A 27,113-nucleotide genomic window follows, 5' to 3' on the forward strand; every position below is an offset into this window, starting at 1 on the left:
AGAGTCTATCTCTGCTTGGAGGCAAGCAATCCTGTAACATTCTCTATGTTTAGTTCATCCAATCCAATCCAATCCATTTCTATAATTGTTTCTTTATTTTTTTTCTCAGTACGATCCACAAAGCCTTTGGCTTTAACACAACTGAGTTACAAATTCCAACACATATCATTCCTTCAGATGAGATGACCTAATTTTATTTGATCTGAATCTTGTCAATGTTCTTAACAATGTTATATCACTGCCTTCACAACCATGCCCCGAGGGCATGTCCAAAAATGCTTCTGTGGTAATCGGCAATCAACAAGATTAGACACAAATGCTGGGCTCAAAAATTGGAAGAAATGAGGTCAAATTCCTAGGACATTGGCACCAGTACTAGTGAAGGAGGGAACTGTTCTGATTGGACTAGCTCCACCTGAATCATGTTGGAACTAGAGTCCTTGCAAATCACATAACTAGGGCTGTGGATAGTGCTTTAAACTAAATTGGAAAGGGGCTAGGGGGAGTTGTTCAGTTGCATAGAAAATTATAGCAAACATTAAAGGTGGGAAGGCTCAGCAGAGGTTATCAAAGTTTCCAGAACGAGTAATAGGAGTAAGCATATGGAAAGCTGGGGAATCTAACTACATGCACAGCAGATGAGGACACACTTTGAGAAGGGAAGCAGGACGGACAGTGTTGTACATAAGTGCACTTAGTAAACAAAACAATGTAAATGAGCTTGTAATACAGATTGAAATTGGTAGATACAATATCGTGAGTATCACAGATTTGACTACAAGGGGATCACAGCTGGGAATGAAATACCCAAGAATATGCAGATGTGCAGGCATGGTGTGATTGACTTCTTTGTAAGAAATGAAATTAAATTGATAGCAAGAAGTGATATTGAGTCAGAAAGTGCAGAACCAGTATGAGGAACTGCATAGGAACAAAGCACCCTTATTTATAGGCCTCCTAGCAGTAACCAGGATGTGGAAAGAAAGGCATAGATGTAAGGCACTATCACAGTAATCATAGGGGATTTCAATGCACAGATGGACTGGGAAAGTCAGGTTGGTAAGCAGATCTCAAGAAAAAAATTTGTGGAATGTCTACAAAATGGATTCTTTGGAGCAGTCTGTAGTACAGCCCAATAAGGAACAGGCAGTTCTGGAATCAGTGATGTATAATGATGCAGATTTGATTAGAGAGCTTAAGGGGAAGAGCTCCTCGGGGGTAATGACCATAATATGATAGAATTCATCCTGCAGTTTGAGAGAGAGAGAAGCTGGAATTAGATGTGATAGTATTGCCATTGAGTAAAAGTAATGACAAAGACATAAGGGAGGAGCTGTCTCGAGTCGATTGCAGAGGAGGCCTAAAAGGGAAGATGGTGGAATAGCAATGCCAGGGTTTATGCCATAATTTGAGGGGTACAGCAGGAATTCATCCCAAGGAAAAGGAAGCAAACTAAGGGGAGGACAAGGGAAACATGACTGACAAAGGAAGTCCAGGACAGTAGAAAAGCAAAAGCTTACAATGTGGTAAAGATTGATGGGAAGCCAGTGGAGTGGGAAGTCTTTAAAAACTAGCAGAGAGTAACTAAAAAGCAATAAGGGGGCAGAAGATGAAAAATGAGGGTAACCTAGCTAATAATATAAAAGAAGACAGCAAGAGTTTTTCTCGATTTATAAGAAATAGTCAAGAGTGACCATTGGACCGCTGGAAAATGAGGCTGGAGAAGTAGTAATGGAGAACAAAGAAATGGCAGAGGGACTGCATAGGTGCTTTAACATCAGTTTTCACAGTGAAAGTCACAAGTAGTTTATCAAAACTTCGAGAGTATGGGGTAGAGGTGAGTGTAGTGACCATCACTAAGGAGAAGGTGCTGGGGAAACTGAGCATGAGCCTCATTGGTAAAATTAACAAATAGTACCACACCATTTCTAGACAATCAGTATGGAGACAGGAGATAACTTTTGTGTGGTTCACAAAGTGGCATAGTGCATACCCCACCAGTTTATACTGCAGAAGGCAATGACTGTTTAAGAAGTAGTCTTTTAAATAGACCATTAGAGACTACTATCGGACAATACAACCTGGGCCCAGCATAAATAAAAATCTGGGCTGCTTTGAATCTGTCAAAGGCTCATAACCGTCTCCCAAGATTGCCTGCTGCTGTATTACCTCAGACTCGACTTTCTCAGGCTCAGTGTGGGGAAATTTGTAGGTATATCTCAGCATATGATGATGGTAAAGTGAAATAACAGCAAGGTGATTTGAATGCTGCGTATTGAAGATTGTGTGGAATATTTTTAAGTGAGAAATTGCTGACTTGATATATGGAATAGTACTGTTTTGTTATTTCATACACAAACGAGAACAGAAGAAAAACTAGTTCAATTTTTTTTCTGTGAACAGAATGGCAACAATTTGACCCTTAATATCTTTCAAACTTGCTGACTTTCTTTTACAGGTTTTCACAGCCTCCTTTGATCTTGTTTTCATTGGACGGATTCAGATTTGATTATTTGCAGAAGTGGTGGAGTTCTGTGCCTGTTATAAACAAACTGCGTAAGTAGCATCAAAAGGGAGAAGAACAAATTAATTATATTCTCTTATGTTGATGTGTTCTGACTGTTATTGCTTAAACACCTTCAACCCTCCCAGCAATCAACCTCAATTTGTACTCTGTGTCTTTCATCTTGCAACATTTTCAATGGACCTTTCAAATATCAGCTATTCTTCTGACCATGCATCTGACCATAGAATTACTTGGCAAGCTACAGCAAATTATGTCTTTAAAGTCCAATGATGATGTTGCCTTTTAACATTTTGAGCTTTAAAATTCCCCCATTCTCAGTATCTTGCGGGGTTATCATTGACCAGAAACTTACTGGATGAGCCGTACAATCACTGTGACTACAGCAGCAATTGAGAGGCTAGAGTCCTCAAAGCCTATCCGCTATCTACAGAGCACAAATCCAGGCAAGTAGGGAGTCTACTCCTGACAAGTGCCACACTCGAGGAGCTTGACACCATTCAGGACAAAGTAGCTCACTTGATTGGCACTTCATCCAGAAATATTCACTCCCTCCATTTAACTTTTTGATAGAGCCAAACAATAACAAAATGGGTGGGAAATGAACTAAAGTAACTAAAATAATGTTTCACAAAAATAAAATACAACATAAAGCATACAGTGCCTTAAACCTAAACTCTTATTTCCTCATTTACAATGTTGTTTGAATATCTTGAAAATAAATTTATTAATACATGCAGAATTACAATTACAGAATTCAAAGCAATAATTGCTCAGTCCCAGCTGGAGTATTGTATACAATTCTGAGCACAACACCGTAGGAAGGATGTGAAAACATGAATGAGGATGCAAAAATGATGTACAAGTTTACTTCCATGGATGAGAAACTTCACTTTTAGACAGATTGGTGGATTAATGAGGATAAAAAATGAGGTCTGCAGATGCTGGAGATCACAGCTGAAAATGTGTTGCTGGTTAAAGCACAGCAGGTTAGGTAGCATCCAAGGAATAGGAAATAGATTCCTGATGAAGGGCTTATGCCCGAAATGTCGAATTTCCTATTCCTTGGATGCTGCCTAACCTGCTGTGCTTTAACCAGCAACACATTTTCAGCTGATGGATTAATGACAAAGGGGTTGTTCTCCCTTGAGAAAAGTGACTAAGACGACATTTCATGGAGGTGTTCAAAGTTGTGAAGGGTTTATGCAGAATGGATAGAGAAAAATGGTTTTCATTGGTGAAAGTATCAGAGACAGAGGACACCAATTTAAGGTGAATGGCAGAAAAACCAGAAAGTACACAAGGAATATGTTTTTATACAATGAGCAGTTATGACTTAGAATACATCTGCCTGAAATTGAAGTGGAGGCAGATTCAATTGTGGTTTTCACAAGGGAATTGGCTGAGCACCTGAAGAGAAATAATTTTCAGAACCACATGGAAAGGGTACAGGAGTAGCACTCGTGAAGAAGCTGTTGCTGAGATTTGGCATGGATAAAAATGTAAGAAATGATCTCTGCTTGTGCTGTAACTTGTCTCTGATTTTGCATCTATTTGTGTTAAGAGTTTAAACATCAAACTTCTTTGAGCTTATGCTTCATGCTTTTTTGTTGTTTATCCAAGTTGAGTAGATGTTGATGCTACTTCATCATGGTTCTACAAGCTTGGCTGAATGAATTTTCTACATTTTAACACTGATGTTTTGTTGACTTTGTAGAAACTTGTAAAACACTGGGCAATGAATTGGGCTCAACGCTACATGTGCTCTTTGGGGACGAACACTGAATTTCTTGTATGCTCTTTCAATTCTGTGGTGTTTTGTGCCTGATTACATTAAAATGATACATCTAACAACATTGGAAGTAAAGATGAAGCAAGCAAGATCATGATATCAATCTGGTTATGGTGCTGATTTGATGCCAGCGTGGACATTTATAGAGTCTTGGAGTCATACAGCATGGAAGCAGACACCTCAGTCTAACTATTCCACACCGACCATGCTAAAGTAGTCCCACTTGCCTGCATTTGGCCTATATCCCTCCAAATCATTCCTATTCATGTACTTATTCAAATTTCTTTTAAATGTTGTAACTGTACCTGTATCTACCACTTTCTCTGGCAGTTTATTCCACACACGAACCACTCTCTGTATAAAAATGTTGCCCCTCGTCCTTTTCAAATCTTTGTCCTCTCACCTTAAAATTATGCTTTTTAGTTTAGAACTTCCACACCCTAGGAAAAAGACCCTTGCTATTTACTTTATCTATATCCCAAATGATTTTATAAACCTCCAAAAGGTCACCCTTCAATCTTCTATGCTCCACATGGAAAAAGTCTCAGCCTCTCAAGCCTATTTTTATAACTCAAGCTCTCCAATCTTGGCAACATCCTGGTAAACATTTTTTGAATGCTTCTGTTTAATAATATCCTTCCGATAGTGGGGTGATCAGAACTGCACTCAGTACTCCAGAAGAGGCCTCACCAATGTTCTGTATAACCTCAACATGACATCCCAATTCCTGTAGTCAAAGGTCTGAACAATGAAGGCAAGCGTGCTAAAAGCCTTCATAACCAGCCTGTCTACTTGTGACACGAACTTCAATGAATTGTGTACCTGAAACCTGTTCTACAACACTACCATTAATTGGATAAGTTCTGCCCGTATTACAAAGTGTAATACCTCGCATTTACTCCAAATTAAACTCCATCTGCCACTCCTCAGCGCATTGACCTAATTGATCAAGATCTCTTAGTAATCTTAGATAACCTTCTTCATTGCCCATTATATCACCAATTTTGGTATCATCTGCAAACTTAGTAACCTTGCCTCCTATATTCTCATCCAAATCATTTATGTAAATAGCAAACAAAAGTGGACCCAGTACCGATCCCTTTGGAACATCACTGGTCACAGGCTTTCAGTTCGAAAATCAACCCTCCATACCACCTTCTGTCTCCTACCATCAAGCCAATTTTGTATCCAATTGTCAAGCTCTCCCTGAATCCCATACACTCTAACTTTGAGTTAATGCACCTAAACGTGTAGCTTATGCACCAGCTGTGAGCTCTCTCAAGCACGCACTGTAGGAAGTAACTCACCAATGCAATTTGAAGTGTTGTCAACTGCTTGCAAGTTTTTTTTAAAATTTATTTTTCTTTGACTGCTGGTTTGTGGGTTCTTTTGAATTCCAAAAGTCTACGGAGAGTGGTGTAGCAACTGCTGAAGGACTTCGAATGACTTCAAGACTTCTGCACAAACTAGTTGTGTTTTGGCTTCCAACCAAATAAGTCCACCATCACTCAATATCCATTTCTATATCTGTAGCTTTGTCCACTTCTCAGCTCATTTGCTATTGAAATCTTCAATCATGCCTTTGTTACCTCTTGAGTTAGCTGTTCGAAAGCAGTTCTTGCTTTTTTCCTACCAGTGTTTACTGATCACCTCTGTGCTCGTTAATCTTCAGTGAACTCCATCGGATAGCATGCTTTGAAAATTTCTCCATGACAGCTCCATGGGTTTGGGACATGCTGTCAAAGGACCTTCAATGAACTGCTGCAATACATTTTGTAGATGGTGCACATTGCAGTAACTGTGTGTCAGATCATCAAAACTAGAAAGACTATTTACAAGGATGTTATCCTGACTGGAAGGTTTGAGTTATAAGGAGAGGCTGACTAGGCTGGGACTTTCTCCCCTGAAGCATAGGCAGAGGGGCAACCTTATTGATGTTTATAAAATCATGAGGGGCCTAGATAAGGTGAATAGCCAACATCTTTTCCTCCGGGTAGGAAAGTCCAAAATTAGAAGGCTTAGATTTAAGGTGAGAGGGGAAAGATTTACAAGGGATCTGAGGGGCAACTTTTTCGCACAGGAAGTGGTGTGCATATGGAATAAGCTACCAGAATAAGTGTAGAGGTGGGTACAATTGAAATATTTAAAAGACATCTGAACAGGTACTTAGGTAAGAAAGGTTTAGAGGGATATGGGCAAAATGTAGGAAATGGGAATAGTTCAGTTTAGGGAATCTGGTCAGCGTGGCCAACATGGACCGAAGGACCTGTTTCTGTGCTATACGACTCTCTGACTCTAAAATGAAATAGAATTTTGAACCATATAAGGAGGTAGTGGCTAGATGATCAAATGTTTGTCCAAAGGAGTGGTTTATATGGTGTACTTTACGGGAGCAAAATAGAGATTTAAGAGCTTAGGACATCTATAACTGAGGGCACTGCTATTGTGGTTTATTATGGTTGAATTGCTGGCAGTGTGCATGAGCCGTGTAATCTTGATTTGAGGCTTCCAGCAGTGTTAAGTGTGTGAATGTAAGGTAGAATAGGTGAATGCTGAGCCTGAGTCCTGACTGATAGAAATTGTTCATTGCTGAGTGCAAGTTCATAGCTCCTTGAAAGTAGAATCACAGGTAGATAGGATAGTGAAGAAGGCTTTTCGTATGGTTTCCTTTATTGGTCAGAGTATTGAGTATAGGAGTTGGGAGGTCATGTTGCAGCTATACAGGGCATTGGTTTGGCCACTTTTAGAATTTTGCCTGCAATTCTGGTCTCCTTGTTATTGGAAGGATGTTGTGAAACCTGAAAGGGCTCAAAAAAGATTTACAAGGATGTTGCCAGGGTTGGAGGATATTAGCTAAAGGGAGAGGCTCTACAGGCTGGGGCTGTTTTCCCTGGAGCGTCAGAGGCTGAGGGGGTGACCTTATAGAGGTTTATAAAATCATGAAGGGCATGAATAGGATAGACAGACAAGGTCTTTTCCCTGGGGTGGGGAAATCCAAAACTAGAGGACATCGGTTTAGGGTGAGAAGAGAAAGATATAAAAGGGACCTAAGGGGCAACTTTTCCATGCCGTGGTTGTGCATGTATGGAATGAGCTGGCAGAGGAAGTGGTGGAGGCTGGTATAATTACAGCAATTAAAAGGCATCTGGATGGGTATATGAATAGGAAGGGTTTGGAGGGATATGGTCTAGATTAGAGTGGTGCTGGAAAAGCATCGCAGGTCAGGCAGCTTCCAAGAAGCAGGAAAATCGATGTTTCAGGAAAAGCCGTTCATCAGGAATGATTTGCTTTCCAGCACCACTCTGATCTCCAGCATTTGCAGTCCTCACTTTCACCTTAGAGGGATATGGGCCAAGTGTCGGCAAATGGGACTACATTAGGTTAGGATACCCGGTTGGCATGGATGAGTTGGATCAAAGGGCCTGTTTCTGCGCTGTACATCTCTGTGACTCAGAGAGATGGGGAGTATTGGGTATTGAGCAGTTTGAGGTTAATGTTGCACCTGATGGGATGTGATACCTAAGATGTGTTTACTGACCTGGATCGCACAATTTAGGTTTCTGCTTGTTCTTGGCCCTGTTTCAGTAGGAACCCCTGATTGTCATTGGGGACCTTCTTCTTTCTACCTTAATCAAGATGTTCAACGCAGCATTGAAAATCATTGGAGCCCAGTCTCTCAATATTTTTGCTATTTTCCATCTGTTTCCAAGCCAGGTTCACTTCGGCTTGATTCCCAGCTCCAGCCACACTGCATTTTTTCTTTCAAAGATGTGGGCCAATTTTCAGCTGTGCTAGTTTTAGAAAGCACTAGGATATTGCGATTATATGCTCCATGCTGAGCTCTGCAGCCAATGAATAATGTGGTAAGCAGGCAGTGGTAGCATGTAATATGGTAGCATTTTAAATATGCACGCATTTTAAGTAACTGGTGTGGTGAATTCATCATAGCCTAGATTAGAGTGGTGCTGGAAAAGCACAGCAGGTCAGGCAGCATCCGAGGAGCAAAGTAGCGAGTCTGTTTCAGGACATGGTTGAAGACCTTCAGGGCAGAGTTTTTACCTAGTTTTTACCTGGTGAATTAATCATGTCTTCTGATCCCCTTGCCCACCTATGAGACTATTCAATTTAGCTCCCTGAGTTTGTTACTTGTTGGCAGTTCTCAGAACACACAAAGTATATTTATTTATACAGAGGTACCATTGAGTATTTAAAATAAACTGTCTAACAAAAACGCTTTAAATTTTAAAATATTAAATTTAAGTGGCTTCCATTTTGAATCTGAACCTTTCTCAGTTTATTTTACTTTATTTTTCAAGGTGTCATTTATTGTGTTTAGAGAGCAAAACATTGATCAGAAAACAGTCATTTTTATTAAAAATCACACAACACCAGGTTATTTTCCAATAGGTTTATTTGGAAGCACTAGCTTTCAGAGCACTACTCCTACATCGGGTAGCTGCTGAATGAAGGAGCAGCGCTCCGAAAGCTAGTGCTTCCAAACAAACCTATCGGACTATAACCTGGTGTTGTGATTTTTAACTTTGTACACCCCAATCCAAGACTGGCTCCTCCACATCATGCCATGATTGTGATTGACTTGAGGTGGCAATGACTTATAGAACACAACATCATCACTGAAATAAAGACATGGGCATGTTACAACATGGATGGAATCTGATGGTTTGGTCACATTTTCACAGAGCCATGGAGACTCAGTGAAACTTTAAAATGGTGGACTGAACCCAGGTCTAGAAGTCTCATCCCTCCCCATTTCCAACACTTTTTGATTTTTGCCAGTAGAAATGAGATGGGTGTGTAGGGAACAGGTACAAATTAATAACTGGCTGTTGGTGAAGAATCTATCTCTGCCTTAAAAATGTTCAAAGATTCTGTTTCCATTAAATTTTGAGAAAAAGTATTCCAAAAACTTATCACTCTCTCTGACAACACAAATTCTCCTCATCTCTGTCTTACATGGGCGGCCTGTAATTTTTAAAAAGGAACCCAAGTTCAAAGTTCTCCCATAGGGGAAATATCCTGTCCACGTGCATCCTGTGAAGACCCTGCAGTCTTATATTCCCAATCCAACTGCTGCTTACTCTTCTAAATTTCAGTAGATACCAATCCAACTTGTCCAACCTCTCCACGCAGAACAAGCTATCCGCTCCCAAGTATTAGTCAGTATATTATATCGGAACTGCTTCCAATGTATTTGAGTTTCCTTTAAATAAGGAAATCAATACTGTACACAGTGCTTTCACCCAAAGCCCTGCATAACAGTGATGTGCTCTAGCATCCTTTTAGCTTTCCTAATTACATTGTACCTCCATAATAGCATTTACATTTTATACACAAGGATGCTTCAATGACCACTTAAATAATTATAGTTATTTAGTAGTCTGTCAAAATGGATAATTTAATAGTCAGGAAATTTAGTTATCATACTTCCACTCTCTTCATTGAACTTAATCATTTAAATTGTCAACATTTGAGTTCCAACACTAATTCCTGTGGCACACTACTGATTGTATCGTGCTGATCAGAAAATGACCCATGTTTGCTAACTCTCCCTTCCTGTTAGCTAGCCAATCTTCTAATATATTATTAGCAGGTATATAATCTGCTAATATATTAACCACTACCCCATGAGCCCTCTAAGCATGCAGGTACAGCAGGTAGTGAAGAAGGCTAATAGCATGCTGGCCTTCATAACAAGAAGGATTGAGTATAGAAGCAAAGAGGTTCTTCTGCAGCTGTACAGGGCCCTGGTGAGACCATACCTGGAGAACTGTATGCAGTTCTGGTCTCCAAATTTGAGGAAAGACATTCTGGCTATTGAGGGAGTGCAGCGTAGGTTCACGAGGTCACTTCCTGGAATGGCGGGATTACCTTATACTGAAAGACTGGAGCGACTGGGCTTGTATACCCTTGAGTTTAGAAGACTGAGAGGGGATCTGATTGAGACATATAAGGTTATTAAAGGTTTGGACACTCTGGAGGCAGGAAACATGTTTCCGCTGATGGGTGAGTGCCGAACCAGAGGACACAGCTTAAAAATAAGGGATAGACCATTTAGGACAGAGATGAGGAGAAACTTCTTCACCCAGAGTGTGGTGGGTGTGTGGAATGCTCTGCCCCAGAGGGCAGTAGAGGCCCAGTCTCTGGATTCATTTAAGAAAGAGTTGGATAGAGCTCTCAAGGATAGTGGAATCAAGGGTTATGGAGATAAGGCAGGAACAGGATACTGATTAAGGATGATCAGCCATGATCATATTGAATGGTGGTGCAGGCTCAAAGGGCAGAATGGCCTACTCCTGCACCTATTGTCTATTGTCTTTTATTTTCCACCATAAATGTTTAAAGAACCACCTTTTCTGACACCTTCTTGAAATACAAGTACCATACATCCACTAGTTCCCCTTTTATCTAATTGATACAGGGCAGCTCAGTGGCTCAGTAGTTAGCATTGCTGTCTCACAGCCTCAGGGGCCCGGATTCGATTCCAGCCTCAGGAGACTGTCTGTGGCGACTTTGCGTATTCTCCAGTGCCTGAGTGGGTTTCCTTCCACAGTCCAAAGATGCGCAGGTTAGGTGAATTGTCCATGCTAAATTGCCCATAGTGTTCAGGGATGTGTAGGTTAATGCAGGGGGAAATATACAGTAATAGGGTAGAGGACTGGGTCTGGGTGCTTACCCATCGCAGGGTCGTTGTGGACTTGTTGGGCCAAATGGCTTCTTTTCACATTGTCGGCATTCTATGATCCATGAGATGTTACTCCCTCAAGGAACTCTAATATATTGTATAACATGATTACTCTTTCACAAAATTATCAGAGAACATCACCGAGACACCCACAACAATGAACCCCATTGCCCCATGGCCGAACATTTCAACTCCCCCTCCCACTCTGCCAAGGACATGCAGGTCTTGGGTCTCCTCCAGTGCCACTCCCTCACCACCCATTGCCTGGGGGAAGAACGCCTCATCTTCCACCTTGGGACCCTTCAACCCCCATGGCATCAATGTAGACTTCACCAGTTTTTGCATTTCCCCTCCCCCCATCTTATTTCAGATCAACCTTCTAGCTCAGCACCATCGTTCTGACCTGTCCCCCCCACCCCCCCCCCGGTCAATCTTCCTTCCCACCTATGCACTCCACCCTCCTCTCCAACCTATCACCTTTATCCCCACCTCCATCCACCTATTGCACTCTCAGCTACCTTCTCCCCAGCCCCACCCCCCTCCTCCCATTTATTTCTCCACCCCCGAGGCTCTCAGCCTCATTCCTGATGAAGGGCTCCTGCCCGAAACATCGATTTCCCTGCTCCTCGGATACTGACTGACCTGCTGTGCTTTTCCAGCACCACTCTAATCTGGACTCTAATCTCCAGCATTTGTAGTACCCATTTCTGCCTTTCACAAAACTATATTGACTCTGCCTGATTACCTTGTGTTTTTCTGTTACCCTTTTATAATGTCTTTAAAAATGGTTTCTAATATTTCCCTGTAACAGATACGAAGCTAGCTGATGTGTTATTTGCTGCTTTCTATCCACCTCAGCTTTTATTTAAATGAGCTACGTTCACTATTTTCTACTACAATGGAACCTTCCTTGGATCTGAAACTCAGTTCTGAAGTCTGTTGCTGTTGACAAATTAATGTACTGAAGGTGAGTTATAGTAGATGGAATAAAAGCAAGTTGATTTTCTTTATGATTCTTGGCAGGTACCTGTGGTGTGCATACTCCATATTTGACGCCAGTGTACCCATCCAAAACCTTTCCTAACCACTACACAATCATCACAGTAAGTAGGTGTATGCAGTTTCATGACATGGGGGCACCTCTTGTTACCTGTGTTGCTTCTTGATACTAAATGTCTGCTGACAAAACTCATTTTGAAGTTGACAAAATCTCCTGTCCTAATATTATGTCTCAGTCATAAGCAGCTTCACTTAGTTTGAAGAGCTGCTGTCGTCTGCGTTTTCACTCTAGATAATCTTGTTTCACTTATATTTATACACAAAAATCACCATTTTAAAATTCAAGAGCAATTGTTACATGCAGCTTACCCAAAATACTTAAATGGGGCACCAACCGCTTGTTCAATCTACTCATTGAAATAAAGTATACTTAATCCACACATAAAGACTTGGGCTTGTTATGATCCCTTCGCCTGCCAGTGATTCAAACATCATTGTATATTCTGACCATAATTTGATTAACTCGTCAGGGAGCTGTCTTCAAATCAAGGTTTTTTTTGTTCAAGCCATTAATCATTGGTTCCCCAGGTGTTCAATACTGCTGGTCATTTTGAATGATGCTTTGCCAGTAGGGTAACATAGAAGATCTTACAGTCTCCAGGGTGGGGTTATAGGACGGGTTGGCATTGTGAGTTTCATAGACTCACTGTCACCTGTCCATATAATTGGAATATAGAATGTAAATTAGTGTAAGTTGGAATGACTTTAGTCTGTTTCAAAAGGTCTGTCTTTTCAAATGTTCAGTTCCTATTTCTAGTCAGCTTGTAGAAATCCAAGCTCAGCAAAAGCAGCCATGCTTGTGACATGCTACATACAATATTTGTTATGCTGGGTCACATGGTCAGTATGTCATTATACCTTCAAGAGACATGCTCATGACGTCAATGCACCATAGCATAAGACCTTGGATGATAACAATTTTAAATGGGATCATTTGAAATATGACTTGTTACTGGTGTTCCCTTTTGTAATCTAATATTTACATATGATAGTTAGCTGCAATAACTTTTGCTGGATTCTTCAATACCACAGTATCCATCCACCTTTCTTATATTAGGTGTGATAACATAAGCATTGCCACATGAAGTAAAATACCTTGCTGGAGACAAAATCATATCAGTTTCTTACTAACACTTAAGAGTATACAGAATAAACCATGCTTTGGAGGCGCAGCATAGGTAGCAGGTCAGGACAGTAGGAATTGGATATGATATATGTGAGAGTTAAGCAGCTGAACTACATTTCCAGACCTCTGGGCAAGTAGCCAATCAGTCATCCATCATTCATGACTTTTTACAAACTGTTTAATTTTAATTTTCTGATCTCTTTCAAACAATCAGTACACTTCAAAAGTAGCACGTTCTAATGTAAAATATTCAAAAGTTGTATGAGAACTATTTGTCATTATAGAAATGCAATTTTGTCTTTGTTTCTTCAACTCTTTCTCTCCTTCCAGTCATTCATGACTCAAAATGTCTTTCTTTTCATTGGATTAAAATAAAAATCAGGCTCTGTGGAATTGAAATAAGGTAAATGAATGCGTAGCAGGAACGATGGTGCAGAAGGGAGGACTTTAGGCTCCTGGACACTGGGACTGAGGAAGATGGCACCTGTCCAAGAGCTGTACCTGAATAGAGCTGGAAACCAGTTCTCTTCATGTATTCTCAACTGTTCATGGTCTGAAATGTTGTTTTCAATTCTCTTTTGTTAATACAAATGTCAGAATGGTCTTGTGCTATTAATTTTGATTCCAGGGTCTATATCCAGAATCCCATGGTGTAATTGGCAATCGCATGTATGACGTGGACATGAATGCCTCTTTTAGCCTTCGAACAGAGGAGAAATTCAATCCCCTTTGGTACAAAGGACAACCTGTGAGTATTGAACTCAATAATATTTTGAGTATCAGAACAGTAAAATTGATGGTGGAGTACACAGAAGGGAATTAAATTTCCTCTTGTTGGAGGGGTAGTTATTTAGTCAGGCAGGAAGCTGACAGGGAGCACCAAGGAAAATCTGCTACTAAAGAGAGTGGTTGAAGTGTATGGCATGGATGCATTTACCAGGAAATGAGAGTAGATTATGGTGGAGAAGGGAATAGAGGCTTACCATGATTGTTAGAGATGAGGACACCAAAGTGGAGCATAAATGCTGGGTTTCCCAACCAATCTCACATGCTGTCTCTTTCATGTTCGTTCTCTCTCTCTCTCTCTCTCTCTCTCTCTCTCACATCAATCAATTTCTCTCCCTCTCTCATACACACACGGCAATCAATTTCACTCTCACAAACACACATTCCAGCTAATTTCTCTCACAAACACGCACTTTTTTTGTGGTGTACATCCAATATAATCTTGTATAAAGAAGAAATGTACATTTAGTTGACATTTTGCACAGGGACTGATTCACTGGAACCCAGTGTTGAACAGTTCCTGAGGTCCTCTGGAACTTTAAGGATTAGGCTGGTACTTGGACAGGATCTGGACTCCCTTTGACAGCAGACAGCAAGAGCTGACACCTGAAACTGTCCAATACTAGCAGCTAAAGCAAATTCTGCTCTCAGAAGAGCACTCTGTCTTCATCAGGGACTGCCAGTATATCTTAGAAGAGAAGTAACTGAGAGGTATTACAGCTTCCAGGGTGGGTGATGCTAGAAAGGGTGGCAGTAAATCACATGGGTGTGCCAGCCTTCCTTGATGCTGTATCCACAAAGTGGGCCCCGAGTGCATGTGCATGATGGACCCACCTTTAGCTGACCATGGGAAAACTCAATTGGATTTGTTGAGCAATTATTCCTGATGCAGTGAGTTCAGTTCTGGTCATTGCTAGAATTACTATTCGTAGACATTTAACAGTCATCATTTGACCACTAACTACCACCTCCCAGTGATTAAGCTCTGGGTGGAATTGTGAGGGCCAGGGGTCTCTGTAATATTGTTGGTCTTGGTATTTACATAATCTGCTGATGTAAGGAAAGGATAATTCAGCTAAGAAACCTCTTCCTGTGGCTTCATCTTGCCATAGGGATCAGTGATTAAGACCATGTGACATGACATCACTTCCTGCGATAGTATGTCTTATTAGCATATTGCACAGTTTAAATACCCCTTTACTGTTGATTCCATCTCCAACTGTACCTTCTCCCTCCAGAGGAGCGTGAAATTCTGCTCCTAACATCACGGAACAATTTAGTCACTTGGTTTGTGCAGAGATAATGCAACGACCTTTCAAATGACACAAAATATTCTGTGTTACTGGTTAAATATTAACTCTGCACCATATCAACATGTGCCTCTTTGTTTCTATTTAATTGCTTATCCCAGTGGACAGTGGTTTCTGATTGTGGGTGTAGTGTTAAATTTTGTCACTTCTCAAAAGTAAAAATGTTCATACCGTACTTATTTAGTTCCCATCTCCACATCCTCTGTATCATGCTCCAGATGAGTGGGAAGGTAAACATAACCACATTTCTTGGCATCTGCTAATGTGAGCAGAATTCTGTGCCTGAGTGATCAAAACTGGTTTTTAAGTCTGCAATTTCTTCCAGCTTTTTGTGTGAATAAAATGTACCCAAGTCGAATTGAGGAACCTAAATCTCCAGTCCTGGCATTGTTTATTCTTTTAATTCAAAATAGTTGTCACATGACGCCTGAATCTGCAATGATTCTAAGTTTGTGTTCGAGTTAACTGCTTTGGACACAACGTAAGGGATTTACTTCAATTCACTTGCAAAACAGTATCACTGCTTGTTGTTCTTTGTTAGCTATCATAGGGAATCCATTGTCTCCATGCTTAAAGCATTTTCAGTTAAAATCAATTTTAACAGCACTTTAGCAACATGGTATTCCCTCTCTAAAAAGAGGATATTCAATCAGATGACCAGTTTAAAAATTATCCAATCATTTCACGTTCAGCTTATTAATGCTGACCTTACTTGACTTGAGAATTTAAAGTCAACGATGCTTAAAATATTCCAGAAAATATTACAATGCAGCAGTTCCTCTCATGATGCATTTCATTTGTAAATTCTTTCTCCCAAGGGAATGATAAATAATTTCAATTTGTAAAATACTGAAAAATGCCTGTTTTCCTCATTGAAATAAAAATTGGACGCATGAGATATGCAGAGCACGTTGCTAACACTAATCAGAAATGAAATCACAAGGTAACACATTGGTCATCTTTACATTTTTGGTATTGGCCATTTTTAATTTTAGTTCTTCGGGTTGAATTTTATATATGTGTATGCATTGGTATCAATATTGGTTGACATAGCTGTGAACATATTTGACAAAAATGACAATGTTATTTGATCCTCCTGAGATACTTGAAACATTGATCTAGCATCCCTGTAAAATAGAAACAATGTCCTATCTTTATTTTTATCCACTCACAAAATGTGAGTGTTGCTGGCTAGGCCATCAATTATTGTCCATTTCTAGGGTAGATGAGAGTCTGGAGTCACATGTAGGCCATACCAGGTAAAGATGGCAGATTTCCTTTCATAAAAGACATTGGATGAGTTTTTCCAACAATTGAAAATGCTTTCATGGTCATCATTAGACCCTGAAATCCAGATTCTTTACTGAAGTCAAATTATACCTTCTGCCATGGCTGGATTTGAACTCAGGTCCCTAGAACATTATCTGAGTTTCCGGATTAATAGGGCCACAGGACAAATTCAATGTGGCCAATTGCCACCTCATAAGTCTACTTCAACCATCAACAAAGTGATTGAAGGCATCATCGACATGCTGTCAAGCAGCACTGGCTAAGCAATAACTTGCTCAGTGATTTCAGTTTGGGGTTCCACCAGTGCCCGTCAGCACCAAACCTCATTACAGCCTTGGTTCAAATGTGGACAAAAGAACTGAATTCTGGAGGTGAAAACAGACTGACTACCATTGACATCAAGGCTGCATTTAAATAAGTGCTTCATAAAGCAGCCCTGGTAAAACTAGAGTTAATGGGAATGATGGGAAAAAACTGTTGTTTGGAATCAGATCTGGCACAAAGGAAGATCGTTATGATTGAACTCTGGAGTTCAATCACCTCAGCTCTAGATGTCCCTGCAGGAGTTGTTCTGTGTAGCTCCATTCACTGCTTGTCAGGTACTGAAACAGTCCAGGTCCAAATGCAGCAAGATCTGGACAATATCCAGACTCGGGCTGTCAAGTGGCAAGTAACATTGTGCCAGAAAAGTGGCAAGTAATGACCATCTCCAACAAGAGTGTATCTGACCATCAAGCCTTGACATCTCATGACATTACCATCGCTGAATCCCCCACAATCAATGTCCTGGAGTTACCATTCACCACCATTTTCTTGAGGGCATTTAGGGACAGGCAATAAATGCTGGCCCAGCCTGTGATGCTCAATTTTAAATAAAAATAAGCCTGAAAATCCAAACCACACTATTAAGCTGGTCTGTAATTGATCATGTACTGCTGTTTCTGCATCTGGAGGTTCCACAGTATCTGTAATAGCAGCAGTAATGCTAGCTTCTAGATTGAATCATTGAATCTCATTTGAAGCAGATCTGTGATAAATGTAAGATAGAGCACATAGACTTTATGAAAGACACACCTGTTCCTAAAATCTGCCGCAATGAAGCTATGTGTTATGTTCTCTGAGGATAGCACAGAACCTCTGCAAAGAGCCAAATGCATTGAAGAAGAATTTAATCGATGTGCTTTTAACTCAAGATGACCCAACAAAATATCCGTATTCCCAAGGAGGTGCCAAGAGGGTCCCTTCTCACATTCTTTTCCCCTCACCCCACCTCTTGCTTCAGTAGTCATGTCCTAGTTTCCTGTTATATGTAAGGAAAAAAACAACTACAATTTATTTGTTGGAATTCCTTCAGACTGTGTGCCTTGGCCAACATAATTAAAGACTCCTCCCACCCCAGTTATATTTCCTTCCTCCTCTTCCATCAGGCGAAGATAGAAAAGTTTGAATACATGTATGAACACCTGGATGATCTCCAGACTGCTTTTGCAATAGGATATGACTGACCAGCCATCAAGGTCCAAACTGATTTCAGTTGCTTGTCAGTACTAACACTGACCCAATTCCCAGACTTGTGTTGGATCAATTGCCTTATTGACAGTGGCCAAACCCTGTGGACTACAAATGGTTCAGCCCCTGGACTGACTGTGATAACACTCCCTGTCTCAACTCTACCCTCCCTGCACTGAACACACCTCATTTTTGACTTTTACACAAAGCAATTGAGAGCTGCAGTTCAATTTGACAGTAAGAATCTGATTTTAGAGCTCTCGCCCAATTAATTTACCATACTTGTCATTACTGTCACCATCTTAGAGAAAGGAAAGTCATTGTCTTCGTTCCTGCATCCACTTGAAGATTGTACTTTTTATTTTAAATTGCCTCTCTTCACCTAATGATCAAATGTAACAGTTCACACTTTCTCTCACTGTTAAATTCCATCTGTGTGTCTGCTTATTTTACCAATACGTTTGCATTCTCCCCTCATTTGTTTACTACGCTGTATAGTTTTTTTTTGTCAACTGCAGACTTTCAGACCAGACTCCGTATGTCCATGTTACAGTCATTGATCTCTATCAGAAACTACTTATCATTCTGGCGGAGCCTTCGTACTGATTTCTAGGTATAACAGGATCTTTCTGTCCAAAGCTGAGGGTGGTCTTGGGAGGTTGTTGTTCAGACTGGAGGCCTGTGATCAGTAGTGTTCCTCAGGGATCGGTGCTGGATTTACTTTTGTTTGTCATCCACATTCTCATCTAAATCATTTATATAAAAGTCATGGTTAGTAAATTTGCAGATGACACCAAGAATGGTGGTATAGTGGGCAATGAAGAAAATTATCTAGGATTACAAAGAGGACATGATTAATTGGCTGAGGAGTGGTAGGTGGAGTTTAGTTTAGATAAATGTGAGGTACTATGTTTTGGTATTACAAGCAAGGACAGGACTTATCCAGTAAAAAGTAGGGACTTGGGTAGTGTTGTACAACAGAGAGACCTAGGGGTTTAGGTACATAATTCTTTGAACTTTGAATCACGTACAGGTCGGGTTGTTAAGAAGGCATTTAGCACGCTTCTCTTCATTTCTTGGACCTTTAAGTAGACGAGTTGGGATGTCATGTTGAGGTTGTACAGGGCATTGGTGAAGCTTCTTCTGGAGTACTGTGTCCATTTCTGGTTGCCCTATTTTAGTAAAGATATTATTTAGCCGGAGTGAATTTGAAGAGAACTTACCAGGTCGTGGCCAGGAATAGAGGGTTTGAGTTATTGGGAGAAGCTGGTTAGGCTGAGACTTCTTTCACTGGAGTGTAGGAGGTTGAGGCATGACCTTATGGAGGTTTATAAAATCATCAGAGGTATAGATAAAGTGAATGGCAGGTGTCTTTTCCCTAGGGAAGGGGGTTTCAAGATAAGGGGACATATTTTAAGGTGAGAGGAGAAGTATTTAAAAAATACATGAGGGGCAATTTTTTGAACACACTGGTTCGTATGTGAAATGAGCTTCCAGAGGGAGTGGTGGATGTGGGTACAATTGCAACACTTAAAAGACATTTAGATAAATACATGAATAAGAAACTTTTGGAGGGTTACAGGCCAAGCACAGGCAAGTGGGACGAGTATAGTTTGGGATTATGGTTGGCATGGACTGATTGGACAGAAGGGTCTGTTTCCATCCTGTATGACTCAATGCACTAGCTCATGGACTCACTTGATGTTTTAGTACTTACTCATTTGAGCCAAATCTGATCCCTGCCTTACCTTGACATTTTATGTCTCACCTCTTAGCATGAGATACATCACAGAGGCTCACAATTCTGCTGTGCCATCAAGCGCAGAATCAAAGCCTGGAGGTTTGTTGTGGCTATCAGTGATTCTCAATTAAGTCAAGAGCTTGCAGTAAGGGGATCCTGGGTCAGTGAGTTGAGGGGACCCTCTGACAATGGTTGAGGGGCTTGTTCAGGGTCAGGATACTGCCCACATAAGGGATGATGAACTGAATGCTGGGCAGTGCACCAGCCATCTGGATGCTTTCTGTCCTGCTGTGGGCTGTTTTCCACTTGGAATGAGAGAAAGGCGGCATTAAAGGAGGGAAAATGGGTTTTGTAAGACATGGCGAGAAAGCTTACTGGACTCATAGAGAGAAATCCTCCATAAAATTCAATGAGAGTGACAGAGGGAAAAAAAAGGTAAGATTCAGCCCAAAATGTCCTGCTGCTGCCAGGCACCCATCATTTGGTTATTTGTGTCTACATGAATGAAAATAAATGATTTCTTTCACAATAAATAGCAATGTTTATGAATTCTGTTAAAGGTTGTACAGAGATTTGATATTAGTTATTAAATTTATTTGTTCTTCTTATAGTTGTGGTTGACAGCAATGTATCAGGGTCTGAAGACCGGTACCTTTTTCTGGCCTGGATCTGAAGTCAAGATAAATGGAACATATCCAAACTTTTACAAAGTGTATGATGGGTGTGTAGTACAATGGCTGTGTTTTTTTTGCTGACCAAAATATCATTCAGTTTATGTTTTAAGTTAGTGGAGGCAGTGTCATTATCTTTGCACTTTATTTTGACAAGGCAAGGTATTGTTGGGAGGTTGAACAGTTCATCAACTTCACAAACGCCTTCCACCCTGACCTCAAGTTCACCTGGACAATCTCCGACCCTCCCTCCCCTTCCTGGACTTCTCCATCTCCATTTCTAGTGACCAGCACAATACGGACATCTACTTCAAACCCACCGACTCGCACAGCTATCAACACAACACCTCCTCCTAACCATCCCTCCTCTGAAAACGCGATCCGTTGCTCACAATTACTCTGCCTCCACCACATCTGCTCCTAGGAGGCCCAATTCCATTCCAGAGCATCTCAGATGGCCTCTTACTTCAAAGACCCCAATTTCCCCCTCCCCCCCATGCCCTCCAATGCATCTCCTCCACTTCGCGCACCTCTGTCCTTGAACCCCACCCTCCCAGTCGCAACAAGAACAGAACCCCCCCGGTACCGGTTCTCACCTTCCACTCCACCAACCTCCGGATACAACACACCATCGTCTGCCATTTCTGCCACCTACGCTCTGACCCTACCTCTAGAGATACATTTCCCTCCCCACCCCTCTCAGCATCCGCAGAGAGCATTCCCTCTGCGACTTCCTCGTTAGGTCTACATCCCTCACCAACCCACCTTCCACTCCCAAGGCACCTTACCTTGCCACCACAAGAGGTGTAAAACCTGAGTCCACACCTCCCCCCTCACCTCCATTCAAGGCCCCAAAGAATCCTTCCACATCCAACAGAGATTTTGCTACACCTCCAACCACCTTATCTGCTGTGTCCGTTGCTCTTGATATGGTCTCCTCTACTTTGGGGAGACAGGACACCAATGTGCGGAATATTTCTGAGAACATCTCCGTGGCCAGGCACCAATCAACCTCACCGCCCCGTGGCTAAACACTTCAAATCCCCCTCCCACTCCGCCAAGGACATACAAGTCCTGGACCTCCTCCACTGCAAGATCCTCGCCACCCAATGCCTGGAGGAAGAACGCCTCATCTTCCACCTTGGGATCCTCCAACCACACCGCATCAATGTCAATTTCACCAGTTTTCTCCTCTTCCCCTTCCCCCACCTTATCTCAGATCCAACCCTCCAACTTAGTACCACCCTCTTGAACTGTCCTACCTGCCCATCTTCCTTCCCATCTATCTGCTCCACCCTTCACTCTGACCTATCGCCATTACCCTCCAGTTTCATCTACCTGTTGCATTCCTAGGTCCCTTCCCCTGCCCCACCCCCAGCCCCACCCTTCTTCCATTTATCTCTCAGCCCACTTGGGAGCATGCCTGATCAAGAATACTGGACAGCCTCTCCATGTGGCATAATGACACCAATGGGGAATGCTTTGACCAGAGGTTCTCTGTAACAATCAGTGGATGACTCTAGATCTGGAGCTGTCAATGAAAGGCAGATTCACCAAGGGTAGAACATTGTATGTTCTACAATAAATAGAAAGTAAATTCTAATGATTTAATAACCCAAATAATAAAGATGAAAATGACCTTTCATCTATTTGGGATTATTATGAATTAAAGATCATTTCCTAGTTATCTGGTCGTAAAACTTGTCTTTCATTTAGCACTGAAACTTAAGAATAACTACAAATTCACAGAATTGCCTATTTTTCCTCTTTTAAGATCTTTTCCATATGAAGAAAGAGTTTTCACTATTCTAAAGTGGCTTGATTTGCCAAAGGAAAGCAGGTAATTATTCATATTTGTAAAATCTTTGGTTGGCATGATTAAGCAGAATGTTTGAAATATATCATTCTTATTGCTGTTTAGTCCATTAAATCATAACTGGTCAGAAGTTTTGAACGATCTTTTCCTTTGTTCCAACAAGTCACTGTGCTGATTTGAGGTGTGGTTCCGCAGGCACGGGTTACCAGTCCAAGAAAACATCTGAATGACTGTTCATGTATGAATTTGCAGGAAGTGTTAGCAGATTTTCTGGGTCAAAACAAAGCTGTATTCAGTCTTGCTCACATTTATAGCCCATGCTTCCATCCAGGGACCCCTTGATATCCTTTGGTCCTAAGCTGACTTCAGCTAACTTAGCACAAGTCAGGCATTCAAAATAGGACGCTTCCTGGTCTATGACCTCTCAGTACCACATGAAACAGCATATTTACATATTGAACTTTAGCAATACAATGTGTTATGACTAATCCTCTTTACCATGAATGTGGAATTCTTGAAGCAGAAAAGCACAACTTGTTGCTGGCTGCTTTAATGACTTTTCCAGCATTGTGTTTATTCAGCTGGCTGACATAGTTATGAGTTTATTTATTCTCATTGCCCTAACACTGGTCAGAACAGAAGGAAACTTCCAGATTTTAATCTCCAGAATGCCATTTAACAATTTGCAATTTTACATGGTGAGTCAGTTAGAAACAGCTCACTCCTTTAAATGAAAAGAAGCACTGAAAACAACAATTTTGTTTGAAACTGGGAGTTTTTATTTCTAAGAAAAGAAATTGTTGTTCTGTTCTCACCCCTCCCACACTACACCATCTTTGATCATTACAATTTTGCTGATTAATAAAAAGGAAACTGAAAAATAATGGATGTGCCTAATTTTTCAATTATTTATCCAACTGCCCCTTTAAGTGAGTTTTTTTAAGAGTAGCTCCTGCTCCTACTATTTCCTGATGATAGTAAATTAGACTGAAGGGAAAATTTGGTATTAACAGCTTTAGTTAGCATATTTTATGTAGGTCTTACAGTGCTTCATGTATGGTGAATTGTTTTGGAGTGCGGTGACTGCTATTTATGTTGGCGGATCTGCCATCAGTACACAGCATGATCCAAAAGATGAGAATTGTTTTAGTTGGAAGGTTTGATGAAGTTAGGGATTTTCGTTATTAATAGGTAGAGACCAGATCGTGGATATGATTATGAGCATCCCAGCAGTAAGAACAGGCTTCAAAAGGTATTCAGCCAAGTCAGTATGCTAAATTCCTCACATTCCAGGATGTAAGTCCCAGCCATCCTGAATGGCAACTGTCTGGTGAGGAATATCAACTTTGAGGTCACACTTTGTCACCTGATCTCTTCCAACCCTAAACAATTTCAGGCTTTAGTTGTGTTACCAATTTCACATTGTTATGAAGGAATCTTGAATGTGCATTATTTTGGAAAGTGGATGATTCTATTACTTAGCTGTCAACATTCTAAACCCATATTAAGATCAAGTGTTTGTACACTTGTGGTCTTCTGACATTATAAATTATATGTTCAGAAAGTTGGTAGGTGTTTGTCTTTGATTAATACTCCCTTGTCAAACAGTAGATACAGTTAGTAATGTCTTTGCTAAGAGATCTTATCAAACCCTTCTTTCCAATTCATCTTAAAATTTTCAGCTAACTGTAACTGTAGACAAACTGTCTACTTTGTTTGCATTTCTCTGCATCCTATACAATCTTTCTCAAGTACGGTCACATTTCTAAGTGAAACTATTGATGTTATAACTAAACATTAATTGTTAGTGATCTAGCGCTTTACTCACTGACAGCACATATTGGAAGTGTGGGGACCCAAATTATGGGCCCCAAATATTTTCTTTTCTTTGTAAAATGACTTTCATAGTTTGTGTCTCAATTGCTGTTTGTGAAAAGGCATTTCATTTTTGAATAATCAGTATTTCATCTGACCTTCTCTGTCGTTCTTCTAGTGATATTTTGGAACTTCTTCCCTCTTTTCATCAATCGACTAACCTCCGGAAATAATTATTTACTATTTTCCATAAAACTGACCGTAATTTTGTAAATCACCAATGGACATTAATGCTGCAATGCATTCAGGTTGTGGGGAGGAAATTCTTTTTCACATCCTCCTTCATATTTCAGTGGTGTTTGATTAGATTAGATTACTTACAGTGTGGAAACAGGCCCTTCGGCCCAACAAGTCCACACCGACCCTCCGAAGAGCAACCCACCCATGCCCATTCCCTTACATTTTACCCCTTCACCTAACACTACGGGCAATTTAGCATGGCCAGTTCACCTAACCTGCATATTTTTGGACTGTGGGAGGAAACCTAGAGCACCCGCAGGAAACTCACGCAGACACGGGGAGAATGTGCAAACTCCACACAGACAGTTGCCTGAGGTGGGAATTGAACCCGGGTCTCTGGTGCTGTGAGGTAGCAGTGCTAACCACTGTGCCACCATGCCACCCACTGTGTTGTTGCAGAAGTATATCATTGTATTGTCATACACACATCTGTACTCAAAATCACATTGATAACAACAAATTCATTGTCCCAATTTGTATGAAACCCCAGAATGTGATTTGTCTTTTTTATTGCCTTTGCGCTCATCATTCTTGCCTCTTAATGACACTCATTATTCATACCCCTAGATTAAAAATGATCCTATATTTGCAAGTTCTGAATGCTTCATCTAAAAGTGATTAGCTGTGGTGAACCTGTACCGACAACCTTTTTTGCAATTATTTTTGATTAAGTAAATTAAGCAGTGTTCTAAAAAAATCCAGCTGATCCCTTAGTGCTTTAGTTATATTCAGAGGATGTTAATTTACATTTTTGGTACCAGCAATGGAGAGATCTATTAATTTCTGTCAATATACTCCATTGACCAGAACATGTGATTACAGATTTTTTAAGTGTCAACATGTTCCAGTATTATTCAGTTCTTAAGAGGTGTTACGTACGTGTTCTTTCAAGATAGATTTGTTGTTGTTTTAGGCCTGACTTTTACACGCTGTATTTGAGTGAACCAGATCACACAGGGCATGTAAATGGGCCTAATAGCAATCAAGTAAGTATATTTGATTGATTATTCTATAAAGCAATTAAGTTAATTCAGTAATTTTATGTATTTCCACTGTATCAAGATGAGATTGTGCATGTTAACAGTGGACAACATTGCATACTCTTCCTGTAATAAGGAATATCACAGTTGCATGCTGCAAGATGAATGACCTTATTTAATCAAGCTCAGTAGAGAGTGCTACATTGTTCCCTGGGCAAGGAAAGAGAATTTAAAAATCAGCCCATTGACCCTGTCAATAATACATTTGTGTAAATGTCTGGTAATAGCAGAATTAAATCTGGGTTGAAATAGAGTCATAGAGACGTAGAGCATGGAAGCAGACTCTTCAGTCCAACTCATCCATGTCGACCAGATATTCTAATCTAATCTAGTCCTATTTGCCTGCAGTTGGCTCATATCCCTCTAAACCCTTTCTATTCACATACCCATCCAGATGCCTTTAAAATGCTGTTAATGTATCAGCCTCCACCACTTCCTCTGGCAGCTCATTCCATACATGCACACCCTCTGTGAAAACGTTGCCCCTTAAGTCCCTTTTATATCTTTCCCCTCCCACCCTAAACCTATGCCATTAGTTCTGGACTCCACTACCCCAGGGAAAAGACCTTGTCTCTTTACCCTATTCATGCCCCTCATGAATTTATATATCTCTATCAGGTCACCCCTCAACCTCAATGCTCCAGAGAAAACAGCCCCAGCCTATTCAGTCTATCCCTATAGCTCAAATCCTGTAACCCTGACAACATCCTTGTACATCTTTTCTGAACCCTTTCATGTTTCAAAAGATCCTTCCGATAGGAAGGAGACCAGAATTACACACAGCCATAAGATATGCACTTGTATAAGCATATTTGCACAAACCTTCATTAATGAGATCAACACTTGCCAAAAACTTGCATTTTCTATCTGGACTAATCGGATAGCCCCCTACATTAATAAGATCTCATAAATGGTTCATCTTTAATAACATAGCTGAATAAAGAGGAGTGAACTTCAAGGGTGCATAGACTCCCATTAGATTGGAAGGGCTGATCTCATCGGAGGAAGAGAATGACTCGGCCATGGCACAGATTGGACAGGAAATGCAGAAGGGGATTGTTTTACTATATGAACATACTCAGCTAAACAGGAGGTATTCAGGCTTGGGGTACAGAGTGAAATTTTGCCAAGAAGATGTAAACGCGATCAATTTGATCTTGTAAAGGTATAACTAATCAGCGCTTGAGGCCTGATGGCCTGTCAAATCAATGTCATTGTGTCCAACCTGCACTGATGCACCAACAGTTGCTATAAGTGAAGATTCTGGAGTCTTAACATCACAGGAAGTTGGACTACTCTGTTGTGAGGAGCTCCTATTTTGTTTACTGTTTGAGCATAATCAATCTAATCTTGCATCTCCATTTAACAATAAGTGCTTTTGTACACAGTGCAGTGAGAACACAAAAGGAACAGTCCACATCAGTGTAACTCTGCAATTATCCACTCAATTATCTGCCCAAAGCGAAGTTCTCCACATTCAGTCACTTCCCTGCAATTGTGCCCTTGTTGCCTTGGATGAATCAATGATGGCCTACTCACTTTCTGATTGCTGTGGCAACCCCATGCTCATTGTGAAGTGACCCATTGAACCTCTCCTGTGACAGCCTTGTTTGCAGAGGCAGCCTTCATCA

General features: G+C 40.8%; 1 protein-coding gene across 1 annotated transcript in view; it reads left to right on the plus strand.

The window, feature by feature from the left end:
* LOC132833011 (ectonucleotide pyrophosphatase/phosphodiesterase family member 3-like) overlaps positions 1 to 27,113 on the plus strand; it is a 130,167-nt gene that overhangs the window by 37,082 nt on the left and 65,972 nt on the right. The window contains exons 4-9 of the mRNA XM_060851274.1: positions 2,459 to 2,556; positions 12,043 to 12,122; positions 13,833 to 13,952; positions 20,452 to 20,561; positions 22,286 to 22,351; positions 25,356 to 25,428. Of these exons, the coding sequence (XP_060707257.1) occupies positions 2,459 to 2,556; positions 12,043 to 12,122; positions 13,833 to 13,952; positions 20,452 to 20,561; positions 22,286 to 22,351; positions 25,356 to 25,428 (547 nt within the window). The remainder of the gene's footprint in view (positions 1 to 2,458; positions 2,557 to 12,042; positions 12,123 to 13,832; positions 13,953 to 20,451; positions 20,562 to 22,285; positions 22,352 to 25,355; positions 25,429 to 27,113) is intronic.

The sequence above is a fragment of the Hemiscyllium ocellatum genome, chromosome 3, assembly GCF_020745735.1.
Source record: "Hemiscyllium ocellatum isolate sHemOce1 chromosome 3, sHemOce1.pat.X.cur, whole genome shotgun sequence".
In the NCBI taxonomy this organism is placed as follows: Eukaryota; Metazoa; Chordata; class Chondrichthyes; order Orectolobiformes; family Hemiscylliidae; genus Hemiscyllium; species Hemiscyllium ocellatum.